The sequence below is a fragment of the Macaca thibetana genome, chromosome 9 (assembly GCF_024542745.1).
Source record: "Macaca thibetana thibetana isolate TM-01 chromosome 9, ASM2454274v1, whole genome shotgun sequence".
Classification (NCBI taxonomy): Eukaryota; Metazoa; Chordata; class Mammalia; order Primates; family Cercopithecidae; genus Macaca; species Macaca thibetana.
The window spans coordinates 123,114,972-123,129,270 of NC_065586.1; the positions used below are offsets into that span (position 1 = coordinate 123,114,972).

The 14,299-nt window shown below is 43.3% G+C and overlaps 1 protein-coding gene across 1 annotated transcript in view; it reads left to right on the forward strand.

Annotated features, from left to right (window-relative positions):
• Nucleotides 1-14,299, forward strand: part of DOCK1 (dedicator of cytokinesis 1) — a 557,083-nt gene that overhangs the window by 151,759 nt on the left and 391,025 nt on the right. The window contains 1 exon segment of the mRNA XM_050803710.1: nt 4,426-4,534. Within this exon segment, the coding sequence (XP_050659667.1) occupies nt 4,426-4,534 (109 nt within the window).

Genomic DNA, 14,299 nt, shown 5'->3' on the forward strand with positions numbered 1-14,299 from the left:
ACAATTGTGCTCACAGCTGGAATTCATGAATGTGTTTTCCTTTTTGTAGTTGGGATAAACTTTTGAGATCTTATTTTTCTTTTGCTTTCAAAATGGTCTGCTGTGTTTTCCTGTAATGCAGTAGCTTTGTTAAATTCCAGGATAATTGACAGTAATTATTCTTCCAAAGAACAAAGAGGTGAAACTTTGGAGATGAAGATACTGAAGCTTATATTGTTAACTTACTATCTTTCTTGCTATGCAGTCTCATATTTTTTGTTTTGTTTAGAAAGCTCATTTTGTTTTGAAATGAGAACAACAGTTTAAAAGCTGTGGCCCAAAGACATTTGATTCCTGGGGAACCCACTGAAAGATTCCTGACAGCCAGGGGCACTTCTCCACTGGTTTTTGTCTGCTGTTTTCTGTGTGGGCGGATCGCATTAACTAGGAAGCCAGAAAACAGATATCCTGCATCAGACCTTCAGAATCAAATTACTAAATCTAGTTACCGCCTGCCTCCTCTTCTGGGTTTCTTGCGCTTCGTAGAAATTTTGCCTGTCATCTGGTGTTAGCTTTATAAATAATTAGTTATTGATCATGAATAAGTTGTACAGACCTTTTTGCTCTCATTCCCTGGGTCACAAAATAGAATGTAGTTAATAGACAAAGATCCTGTCATTCCTTGTTAATGAATACTTATTTAAGTAGAGCAAGGAATGAGCAGATCTTATTCATCTGTTTATTGATATATTTCTGAGTTGTTTTTTCTCAGTTTTTTATCCACCTTAGGGTGGATCAAAAAAGTGGCTCTCCCTGGTTTATCTGGGAAAACGAAAAGGGGAGATTCTAGAGACTTTCACAGTCATCTTTTGTTACAGAAAGATGCTTCAAAAGGATCACTGCAAAATGCTATGTTCTAAACATATTGGTTGGTACAAGATAAACTTTAACATTTTTATCCATGAGAGGTTCTGCAGAATTTTTAAAATATTAAAGATTCATTAATCATGCTTTATAGATTTTGAAGCTGTGTTATTGGGGGCATACAGATTTAAAATTGTGATGTCTTTCTTGTGGATTTATTCTTTAATCAATATGAAAAGTTTCTCTTACTCTTCTGGCTAGTATTTGCATGGAACACCTATTTCCATTCTTTCATTTTGGTGCTTTCTGTGTCTTTATACTTAAGGTGTGCCTCTTATTAGCAACATATAGTTGTATTTTTCTTTAATCCAGTCTGACATACTTCTTAATGGAGCATTTCATCCATTGATATGTAGTATAATTAAGTAATATGTTAGATTTATATATATTATTTTTACATTAATTTTCCCTTCCCCATCTGTGTTATGCTCCCCTTTTACTCCTTTTTTGCCTTCTTTTATACCAGTTACACTTTTTTTAATCATCCCATTTTCTGATTTCTTAACATATTATTTGGATACTCTTTTACTATTATTTTTAACAATTATCCTAGAGATGGTAACATGCATGTTGGACTTGTTTTAGAGTATTTCAAATGATTACTCTTACCAATCCACTGATAATGCTAGATATGGCCAGAAAAATAGCACACTAGGATTGCCATTTTCTTCTCTTCTGTTTATATTATTATTGTATTTCAATTCTACATATTTTATATTCCATAAGACATTACTGTTATTTTATACAGTTAGTATTCATTTGATGTGTTTTATGTTTGTAATTGTTTTTCATCCTTCAATTTCACTTTTCCTTTGGGATCATTTTCTTTCTGTAACTCCCTTGTATTATTTCGTTTAGTATTGCCCAGTTATGGGGCTCTGTTTGTATGAAAATGATTTATTTCATCTTTGTGTTTGAAAGATATTTTCACTCACTATAGCATTCTAGATTGGAAGCTATTTTCTTCTTCCATATATTATTCTATTCTGTTTTGATTTTCTTCATTTATGGTAAGTCATTAGCTTTCAGACTTATGGATACATCTTTGAATTTAAATGGTATTGTTTTCTTTCTTGCTGCTTTTAGTTTGTCTCCTTTTCTGTGGTTATTGACAGTCTTACTATGGGTTGCATAGGATTGTTTTTGCTTTTAATTTATCCTGCCTTGCATTTTTGAATTTTTTGATTGATATCTTTGATCAGTTTTGGACGATTGGTGGCCATTGTCTGTTCTAATGTTACTTTTGTCCCATTATCTTCCTCCTTTTCTCTTGGCACTTGAATTACATGTATGTTAGATCTCCTCAATATGCCTACACATCCCTAGCCCTCTTTTCTGTATTCTCTTCCTTGGTACTTCTGTTTAGTTATTTTCTGTGGATTGTCTTCCATTTTACTAATTCTGTCTCTTGCTGTGTCTACTCTCTATTTTGTTAATCCATATAATAAATTTTTAATTTTAGAGATTATATTTTGCAGTTTTAGAATTTCCATTTGATTATTTTTAAATATATTCATTTCTCTACTAAAAGTTTTCTCTTACCTTCTATTTGTCATATTTTTATCTTATTTTCCCTGTTCTCAAATATGATGATTGTAGTTGTTTTGATGTTCTAGGAAACCGTAATATCTAATCTGCGGGACTGTTTCTGCTCTCTTTTTCCTCTTTCACTTGGACTGTGGTCTGGTTTTCTGCTAAGGTTAATAGTTTTTGTTTGAAGTCAAGACCTTTTGTATGTAAAACTGTAGAAACTTCAGATGATGTGATCTTCTTCCAGAGATAATTCATCCTGTCTTTTTCTAGATAAAGTGGGTCTGACCATGTTATTTTAATCAGAGCCTGCTTAGTTTCAAGGCTACATTGTACCCTTAGTATGCCTCTGTCTCCATTTACTATGCCTCTGGCTTTCTAGGATCCTTTCATCTGAGAGTCAGCTCTGTTACCTGGGGACTCTCTCCCTGGCTTTTTCCAAACTCTAGTCATTTTCTCTGATGACTGATACAAATTCCACTTTGCTTTATAGAGGTTTTCATTTTGGTTTTTAGTCTTCTACCCCATACAGTTCTAGGAATTACAGATGTCCTGAGGGGAAAAATGATTGCAGCTTGATGCCTCTGAGGGTTGTACCAGTCTACCAGGTGTTCTCCATGTCACCTGCAAGCAGAAGTTCATGACTCACATCATTTTAATTGTTTGGTACATCTCTTAAGCAAATGCCATTTGAAAACCCTTATTTACAAAACAGATCCACTAGGTTGCAATTTCCCATTTTACACAGAATTTATTGCTTTACAGTGGAATCCATTTAAATATCAGACTACCTCTAGGGTAATTAATTATCACGTAGTTTACAAAATTTTCCATTGTACACAAGTTTTCAGGTATCGTATATTTTTAATTAGGCAGCAAACTAGTATTAATAAACTCTGCATTAATAAAACATCTGAGTCACAGTATTTTAAAATGCAAATGTGTTGCTTTTTAGTAATACAGCAACTTGAAGTAACTGCTAACAAATAATTTACAGATGAGACTTATTTTCAATTAGTAACATATATTAGCATACATGTAACCAATGCACAACTTCCTTATTACCTATTTATTAAATATGTCCCACCTCTTGAATACTTTTCAGTTACCACTGATGTTGAAATGAATACATTTGTATAGCACTGTTACTCTGAAATAAAAAGTAAAGCAACTCTTGTAATATCGTGTTAAAGGATTAGAAGATCCTGGTAAATTGAGTGTGTTGTTGATTTTCAATTTGTGACGTAATGGGTTTAAAAACACTGGTAGTGGCTGCCTGGCGGCTCACACCTGTAATCCTAGCACTTTGGGAGGCCGAGGCGAGTGGATCACCTGAGGTCAGGAGTTCAAGACCATCCTGGCCAACATGGTGAAACTTTGTCCCTACTAAAATACAAAAGTTAGCTGGGCATGGTGGCGGGTACCTCTAAGCCCACCTACTTGGGAGGTTGAGGCATGAGAATTGCTTGAACCCAGGAGGCGGAGATTGCAGTGAGCCGAGATTGTGCCATTGCACTCCAGCCTGGGTGACAAGAGTAAGACTCCATCACAAAAATAAATAAATAAATAAAATAAAAATAAAAACACTGGTAGAAAACACAACAGCATCTTAATAGTGTAATTTTTGTGGGGTAGAAATAAAGCTGAATTTCCCCATCCTCTTTCCCTCCTTCTCTTCCTTGGCCCTTTCCTCCCTCCCTTTCTATATATTTTCTGTGTTTTTCAGATTTATAAGATGTAGTATGTTACAATGAAAAGGCAGTGAGTGGTGGCATTAAGAGTCAGCCTCTGTATGTGGAGGCATGCCACCTTGACTGAGTGGTCTGCATGAGTCTCGCTGCCAAGTCACCTTCCTTGCTTCATGGATGTTGAGGATGTGGTCTCTCATTCTAACTTGTCACCCAAGGGATTCCCTTCATGGCTATCGACAGGGATTCAAAAAATGTTGAGGTGTTTCTGCCAGGCCCCCACAGTTTGTGTGTTTCTTTGCAGACTGTATGAAAACAAGGGAGAGGCCGACTTTGTGGAATCTTTGCTGCAGCTCTTCAGGTCCATCAATGACATGATGAGCAGCATGTCAGACCAGACCGTCCGGGTGAAGGTGAGTGCCGGCCACCGCCAAGGCAGGCTTCTCTTTCTTTTCTTCTTTCATTATCGTTTTTGGAGGTAGGTATTTTGATTACAGTTAATAAACTTGCCCCAAATACTATAGTTGTTAATGTCAGAGATCTCAGTTTGATTTCAAGAGCTGTGCTTTTTTTTTTTTTCTTCCTTCCTTCCTTCCTTCCTTCCTTCCTTCCTTCCTTCCTTCCTTCCTTCCTTCCTTCCTTTCTTCCTTCCTTTCTTCCTTCCTTTCTTTCTTCCTTTCTTCCTTTCTTTCCTTTCTTTCCTTCCTTCCTTCCTTCCTTCCTTCCTTCCTTCCTTCCTTCCTTCCTTCCTTCCTTCCTTCCTTCCTTCCTTCCTTCCTTCCTCTCTCTCTCTTTCTTCCTTTCTTCCTTTCTTCCTTTCTTTCCTTTCTTTCCTTTCTTTCTTTCCTTTCTTCTTTCTTTCGTTTTTTGTTTTGAGATGGAGCCCCACTCTGTTGCCCAGGCTGGAGTGCAGTGGCGCGATCTTGGCTCACTCCAACCTCCGCCTCCCAGGTTCAAACAATTATTCTGTCTCAGCCTCCTGAATTGCTGGGAGTACAGGTGCATACCACCATGCACAGCTAATTTTTTTTTATTTTTAGTAGAGACGAGGTTTCACCATATTGCTCAGGCTGATCTCCAACTCCTGACCTCAGGTGATCCACCTGCCTCGGTCTCCCAAAGTGCTGGGATTACAGGCGTGAGCCACTGTGCACGGCCTTTTTTTTTCTTTTATTTGTAGTTGACACATAATAATTTTACATGTTTATGGGATACATGCTGATAATAGAGGTATACGGTGTGATCAAATTAGGGTAATTAGCATAGCATCACCTTGAACATTTTTCATTTCTTTGTGCTGTGAACATTCAGAATCCTTTCTACTAGCTTTTTGAACATATACACTAAATTATTGTTGACCTTCTTCACTCTACATTGCTACAGAACACTGGACTTTATTCTTCTTATCTAGCTGTAGCTTTGTATCAAAGTGCACTTGTAGATGAAGGGCTTCGCCTGTGGCTGAGTGAAGGGGCTGTGGGCCCTACCAAGCCTGAACTAGAGGGAAAGGCCCCGAAGCCTGTTTTGTAGTGAACATAATCACGCTCCATGTGCAGTGAAATCCTTTCTTCCTCCTCCCCAGGTGCTTTTAAATATTTTCATTGCTTCTCTCTTTGCTCTTTGGAAAGAGTGATTCTGAATTTACTTTATTTAAATTTGGGGGAATTGATGAGAATCATGTTTTACACCTAATTTCTCAGGGTGTCCATGCCCCGGAAATGGTGGTGAATCTTCATGCTTCAGCGGATCTTTGCCTATGCACAAGAGCGAGCCTTCCAGTGCCCCTGTTCTTCTGTTCTTCTTCCCTCTTTTGATGCCCTGATCTCACCATGTGGTCCTTTGGAAGAAAGATGCCTTCCCCTCATGAGGCCTGAGTGTTCTTTAGGATGCTCACTGGTGCGGAAGTGCCTGGGAGGCCCGTGGAGCAGCTGCAGGACCCCCACACTCTAGGTTATTCCAGTGATGGCAGTTTTCACTGGGCTGACTTATTGCAGAAAGAGCTGTGCAACTTGCAATTTGCTGCCTGCACTAATTCCTTCAAAGAACAAGAATCTTCCAAATGATTAACTTACATCTTTCACTCGACTGATCGTGGTAGACGCTTCTGTTCTTCCTCTTTTAATGTTCGTTTAATGTATAATTTTAGAAGGCATTCTTACGGCTAGTGTCTTAAAAGTATTTTGGTCAAGTCATTTCCCAGCCTTAAAGCTTTGCCGTATGCCCTGGAACAAAGATGTATGTGTGCTGAGACGTGGCTTATGGTTGCTGTGACCAAGGAAACCAGCATAAGCAGACATGAATCGAGTCGGAGCCTACCTTTCATCTCAGAGGTGGTGCAGCTGTTCGGTGGAGCCATTTGGACTTTTTACTATGATTTCTTGATTTTTTTTTTTTAACATGAATTTGCTATAAAAATTGGTGATTTATACAGAAATATATGTGGTGCATACATTAAAATTTTAGGTTATTTTGGCAACTTGATATTGCCCAAAGCCATCTTATTGTCCCAAGGTTAAAATTAGCAATGTGTATGGTACATTTACTACTGAATTCAGTGGCGTTTTAGAAAAACAGACGTGCGTAGTGTAAGAATAGATAAAAATTACAGGAAGTTTTGAGCCCAGCAGTAATTTTAGATTGCTAAATATATTCTTACATTATTAAATTTGATTGGGCTTGATTTGTGTCTGCCTCCCTCCCTTGAAGTCAGATTACTTAGTGACTAGGAACTGGGAAGACCTTGCTTCAGTGGGTGTTTTATTATAAGACACAAGCAAATTGAGTGATGCGTGTGCATCGATGCAAACCTTACATCTGCAAGACAGATGCGTTTTATTAGACATGTCGCCTCCCTTCTGCTAATTTGGTATCATATTATTTCACAATAGGTGCTTTCTCGATGACGTTGGAAATTTAAAGATTCCCATCGTGGGAGCCTGGCTTTTGTGGTGTTTTAACTCTTTCAGTTTTGCTGTGTCTAAATGGAAGAAAATAACCTTGTGAACCATCTTACATAGACAAAGTATATTTTCAGACTGTGACATTTAAAGGTTAAAGATTGTTTCCCCAAGCATGGCCCATGTTGGTACCAAAGGGTTGGTGCCTTCCCGGTTCAAGTGATTCTCCTGCCTCATCCTCCCAGTAGCTGGGATTACAGGCACCCACCACCATGCCCGGCTAATTTTTTTGAGTTTTTAGTAAAGAAGGGCCCCATCCCCTTCTTGGTACCAAACCCGCCACTGGTATCCACTTTGCAGATTAGAGTCAGCCACAGGATTTGACAAGTCAGTGAAGGGGGAGGGCAGGAGGAACTTCAGATGTCATTTACTGCAGGGTAAGCGTGGTCTCCAGCTAGAATTTTCAACAGGACTGTTGTCATTGATTTAGTGACAACATTTTTACAAGGTCATTTAAGTGAGAAAACACAAATGGAGGATGCTTGGGCAAGTTTTTATGTTAAGTCAAATGTCCAGGAAGCTCCTGGAGTGTGTGGACGCTGCCTCCCTTCACTCCCCTGCCCAGCGGCCACCTCTCGTTACCCCCGCTCCCCAGGCGCCTGCATGCCCAGATGTTTCAGTGCCGCCTCACCGTCCCTCAGTTAATGGCCCTCAGCCTCGGGGCTGCAGCCAAATGCTTTTTGAAAACATACTGCCGTGGCCAAATAACATGAAATTCCTCATTTCTAAGTGTCCCGTTCAGTGGCATTAAGTACAGTCACATTGTTGTGCAACCATCGTCACCATCCTCCTTTAGAATTTTTTCGTCTTTCCAAACGGAATGAAACTCCAGCCCTGTCAAACACCAACTCCCCTCAGCCCCTGGCAGCCACTGTCCTACTTTCTGGGTCTAAGAATTTAATGGCTCTGGGAACCTCGTGGAAGTGGACTCATACCGCATTTGTCCTTTTGTGTCTGGCTTTTGTTTGTTTGTTTGTTTTGTTTTGTTTTGTTTTGAGACGGAGACTGGCTCAGTCGCTCAGGCTGGAGTGAAACGGCGCAGTCTTGGCTCACAGCAACCTCCAGCTTCCCGGTTCAAGTGATTCTCCTGCCTCCCAGCAGCTGGGATTACGGGGACCCACCACCATGCCTGGCTAATTTTTTTGTATTTTTAGTAGAGACGGGGTTTCACCATGTTGGCCAGGCTGGTCTTGATCTCCTGACCTCGTGATCTACCCATCTCGGTCTCCTAAAGTGCTGGGATTACAGGCGTGAGCCACTATGTCCAGCCGTGTTTGGCTTCTTTTACGTGGCATGATGTCTGCAAGATTCTGCCAGGTCGTAGCATGTGTCAGAATCGTCTTCCTTTTTAAGGTTGTCATGTTGCTGTGTGTCTTGTCCACGTTTTGCCTGCGCACTCGTCCCTGGATAGAGGCTCGGCCTGTTCCCCCTAATGGTGGTGGTGGTTCATGCTGCTGGGAACTTGGGTGTACAGGTGCCTCTTGAAGACCCTGCTGCCAGTGCTCCAGAAGTGGAATTGCTGTTTCCCGTGGTAATTATGCTTGAATTTTTCAAAGAATCATCCTGTTTCCCCAGCACCCCACCATTCTACTGAAACCTCATTTGAAATTCCATATTGACTTTCCCTTAGCAGCTCCTTCTGCAGCTCCTCGAGCTCCAGGCCGCACACCACCTACCTTGAGTGAATGATGCCGCTGACTGCCGCACTGAAAAGACCTGGGGTTGGAGGTGGAGGTTGCAGTGAGCCGAGATCGCGCCATTGCACTCCAGCCTGGGCAACAAGAGCAAAACTCAGTCTCAAAAAAAAAAAAAAAAAAAAATAGAAAAAAGAAAAGCCTTGGGGTCTCGGCACCACCTCTTTCTGTCTGTTTCCCTCTGAAGAGGAGAAGCCTCCCCCTCCCTGAGACCCGCTCCACCCCTTGCTGTTTCCTCACCATCCTGTCTTCACCTTGGGCTGCCTCTTCACCAGGCCCAGATGTTCTGGAAATTCAATCCCTGCCTTCTGGATTCTTCTTTGCCCTTGGCGTCTCTCTCTCCCACCTGACAAGAGGGTCTTTGGCCCCGTTGCCTCTGCCCTCCAGTCCTGTTCTCTGTTCTGCCCCAAGCGATTGTGGCTGCTGCTCCTCCCGGGTGCCCCCGCAGCCCCCAGCTGCGGTGTCTCCAGACAGCCTCGAAATTCCCTTCTGCTGTCTTCTGTTCTCTGTGCTACTGTGGCGGTGGTTTCTTGAACCACTGGGCTTGGTAGGTCCCCAGTTCTTCTTCCTGAAATTAGGGCGGAAAAGTCTTGGAACCATTTCCCGCACCCTGGTGCTGGACCTGCCCCTTTTTTCCTCGGCTTCTCTTTTGGTGTTTTCCTGAAACTCCCATCTGGCGATGACTTGCTGTTTCTCAGAAAACCGTGCTGTTCTTCAGCTGCCAGGAGAAATGGGTCAGATTGCAGTGTGTGACACCCAGACGGCTTCACAGGCAGCCCACCTGGCTCTCCAAGCCTTTTCCCCTCTTGGAGACCCAAGTAGAGCCAGTGCCTTCCCCAGGAAACACCAAACATCTGGGTGTGGGGAGCCTCCTGAGGGTTAGCTGCCCCCATCAGTGGTTGATAGAAATAGCATGAGCGCCTAGTGCCGGAATAACTGGAGCTGATACTGATCACCTGCTGTTCACCGTGCTTTGTATTTCTCAACTGATTTAGTCTTTACAATTGCCCTATTAAATAGATACTTTGATTGCTTTCTGATGAAGACACTGAGGCCTCGCGACCTTAATTAACTTACCCAAGGCCACGCAGCTGGGATGGGGTAACGCCCTGGTTTAAACCCTGTTTGGCCAGTTCCAGAACCACTCTTTTCCCCGTTTGGCTCCTAGAGACAGTGTTGCTAAGCTCTGGCTATCCCATGGTGTTTGCAAACGGGGCCCATGCCTGCCATCCATGTCAGTGGAGAACAGGCTGGATGCTTTGGGCTGGAATGATGCCGACATTATCCCTGGTGGGGCTTTCCATCTAAGTGGACGTGCGTAAAGCAACTTAAAAACTGGTGAAATGCCACAGGAATTGGGTGAGTGTGAAGGGGAGGGGAGGAGAGTTAGAAAGGGCCGGTCACGAAGGCTGGTGGAAGGAGACCTTGGCGATGGCCCCACTGTGTTGGCAGCAGGTGGCTGTTTCTTGGCCACTTGTGGATTGCAGTGCTGGATTGGGGCGTTTGGGGCTTTGCAGTCAGTTCTTACAGGCATTGACATCTTTTCAAGTCCACAAATATTACTACCTTCCCTTGAGATGACCCTGGGAAAAGACTACCCCATGCAGGACCTTGGCATAGTCTGTTCCATCTGGGGCTGAGAATTCCAGAATTTTCTATAGAAGGAAACTTTGACCATGATCCACAGTGGGAAATTGATGCTTACCTGGTGTGTGTGTGTGTGTGTGTGTTGTGCATATGAAGCTAGAAAATGCTCATGAAGCAGTTGTGCACTAATTCCCTGTGATGCATTCTGGCATTTTCTGGTCTAGTCTCCTTTAGTCTATTCTAGACTAATGCATTTCAGTTAAAAAAAAAAATTGCTGGTTGACAGGCACTAAATTTATTTCATGAGCACGAATGGATCTAAACCTGCATTGGAAAAACACTGCTCTTTCTCCATCTCAGGACTCTGCCCCTGTGTCTCCTGCTTCGTTTATTATGAAAAGATTATTGTTCGCTTTCTGCATTTCTTCCGTTGTTGTGTAGAGCCCCAGGCCCCTGGCGCTCAGGCAGCTTTCCCGACCGGCATGCGGATTGGACTGGGGTGAAGATTAATTGAATTTGAGGCCCCCCAAGCTGAGGCTGGCACACAGATGCAGAGGGTTTGTCTTCCTTCTGGGGCACTGTCCCCAGGGAGCAGGCTTCCCCGTCTCTTTCCATTCTAAGCATCACATAGCACCATTTCCATCTGGCCTTCTTCGAGAGGGGCTGTGTTGAAATTAGCTATTCTGTAATCTCAGTAAATACAGCTGGTGGGTTAGTTCTGCCCTCCAAGAGGCACCTTTTTTGATTCCCTTACAAATAATTTCCTGACTTGAAATGAACTGTACTTTCTTGCCTTATATCTTACCCAGAATTCTTCCTTATGAGAAGTTTTTGCTGCTTTTTGTCTATTTATTTCCAGGCTAGCATCTGGGATCCACACTGCTACTCACAAATTTGTACACAGAGAACTTTATTGTCCTCAGAACAAATGATCTGAATGTGTTAGGGATGATGACAATTTAAGATCAGATGAAGTAGGATTTGCTTGCAGGTGAGGAAGTCACGTTTCACTGAGTAACTCTGGGCCTGTCTGGCGCCTCTCTTACAGCAGCTCCTGACTTCGCCCCTTCGTCTTTATATGCGTGTTCCAGATTTTCATAAAGATATCAAGTCCTAGTAGTTGCATTAAACAAAGCAGCCATTTATTGTGTCCTTGCCCTCAGTTTAAAAGTAATATGTGATCTGGTTAGAAAAATGCCACAAAGTTAATTAAGAAAAATAAGAATCATTTATCACCCTACCTTCCAGAGATTACACTGTTAGCATTTTTGTTTTGATAATGGTGAGCTCTTTTTGCTCATTTACCATTATGCTATATATGCACACACATATGTATACACCCACACCTATATATACACACACATAAATGTAACATATGTATAGTACAAATTCTCACGTGTACACACACACAAAACACGCTTTTACAGTGTTGCATTTTTCTATATATATCTGCCTGTGTCCTTCAGTATTTTTCAAGCACACATTTTCAAAGGTTACACATTGCCTCATGGCTGTATGATAACTTACTTAACCAATTTTCCATTTGAGGGCACTTAGCTGGTTTCTAGTTTTCAGTTTTCATGAACAGTGCTTGGCTGACCTCTTTGTCTATGGCAAAGGCCGTGCTCCATCTGGTTTGCTCTGAGGCATCCAGATTTTCAAACGCTCTAAAGTACTATGAAAGTCATGATCAAGGCGATTAGGACTTGATTCCTGGGTGATGACTCTGTGCTTCTTTTGTCAGGGCCACGTGTATGAAATGTGTCTGCCCCACCTTGGTTTCCACTAGAGCTCCTGTCTGTCTGTGTTTCTTTCCCACTTCCTTCTGTGTTTCCTGGCATTGGGCTATGCAGCTGCCATGGTGGATGAGTCAGGAGCCACTTTCCTCTCTGGGAAGCCACCTGCTTCTGTGACCTTTGTGTTTCTCGGTACAGGATTGTTGGCCAAGTTAGATAAGGAGGTGAGAACTCCGGTGAGTTCCACTCCCTCTGACCTGACAAATCAGGGCCTGGAGCAAACCGGCCAATGAGATGTTGGCACCGTCATAGACCAGCAAACAGCTTAGAGAAATTGGGGAGCATTTTCAGCCAGAAGGGTTTACTAAGAGCAACTAATAAAATATTTTCGCCTTGATTTTGAGTGGGGGGGGTGTGCATTGCTGGTGTTAATTGATCTGAGGATGTCATGGGCACGAGTCAGGACTCTGAGAGTCTCTCGTCGTTCGTGGGGACACAGATGCGGTGGTTTGGATGAGGACCGTCTAGGTCACATTGTCCGTGTGGAGACAGACTTGTTGAATTAGAATATTGGGCAGCTGAGGCTAGCACCTCAGGTGAAGCCAACCATGACAGGAATGACTACGCTTGCTGAGAATCAGCTACAGGCCAGGCCTTCTGGAGAGTTCTCCTGCAACATAGAGAAGAGAGGGAGGTTCCAGAGTCAAGGAGGTGAGTGGCCAAGCTTGAAAGTTGCTCTAACAAAATACTACAAACTTGGTAGCTTAAAATAGCAGTTTTTTCCTTCTCTCAGAGTCCTGGAGATTAGAAGTTTGAAACCAGGGTGGCGGCAGGACAGGTTCCCTTTGGCTGCTCCAAGAGATGACGTGTTCTGTGCCTTTCTCTAGGCTTCTGGCGATCCTTGGTATTTCCTGCCTTGCAGACGCCTCGCTCCAGTCTCTGCCTCCGTCTTCACCGGCACTCTTCCCGTGGGTCTGTCTTTGTGTCTCTTCTCTTCTTACGAGGACATCAGTCATGTTAAATTCCGGGCCCACTCTACTGTGGCATGGCCTCAGGCCAACTCGAGTGTATCTGAAAAAAGACCGTTTCCAAAACATTCACGGGTCCCAAGGGTTAGGAATTGAATGTAGCCTCTTTTTTTTTTTTTTTTTTTTGAGATGGAGTCTTGCCCTGTCACCCAGAAGCCTGTTACACCGTTAGCAGTGGTGTGATCTCGGCTCACTGCAGCCTCCACCTCCCGGGTTCAAACTGTTTTCCTGCCTCAGCCTCCCGAGTAGCTGGGATTATAGGCGCCTGCCACCACGCCCAGCTAATTTTTGTATTTTTAGTAGAAACAGGGTTTCACCCTGTTTGCCAGGCTGGTCTCAAACTCTTGACCTTGTGATCCCCCTGCTCCCAAAGTGCTGGGATTATAGGCATGATCCACTGCACCTGGCCTGAACGTAGCCTTTTGAGGGACACAATTTCACCCATGGTAGAAGTCATTGTGGATGTCAGTGCGGAGGCCACTGGCAGGTCAGTGGTGAACAGAGGACTGGAGAGGAAGTGGGTCCTTAGCCAGGCACCCACAGTCAGCTTGACATGGGAGCGGCAGGACTGGAAACTTCTTAGACTCCAGTGTGCACATGATCACCTGGAGGTCTTGTTTAAATGTGATTCTGACTCTGTAGGGAGGGGCCTCAGGACGTTTCATTTTAATCAACCCCCAGGTGATGCTAAGGTTGTGGGTCCCTGGCCATATATGGGGTGGGAAGTGGCCAGGCCTGGCCTTGCACAGAGAGCTGCTATGTGAGCAGTAGTGTTTGTGGGCAGGGCACCTGGTCTCAGTTCTTGCAGCCTTCAAGGCTGGCTTCATTTGGGCTGCCTGCCCTCAGCTGTCTGACATTCCGGACTATTTTGCTTTGATCAGTTTGCCCTCCGCACAGATGATGACACGCTTGCAAGTATGGCATGTTGAGAAAGACTCAGCGGAAGGAGGAGCAAGGAAAAGTGAAGAAAATATTTTATGGCTTGCCTTTAGAGGACCTGTGGGTCCAAATGCTCCTGATTTCATTCCACCGCTTGCTGGTCTGTGGCCCTGCAGAGGGTTTCTGGCTGAGATCTGAACTCACCAGGTGCCGCAGCATTCCAGTCTTCTTGGTTGCTTCCTAGGATTCTTCCTGCCCTCTCTGGAGGGAGCAATACCACTCACATAGGCAAGAATT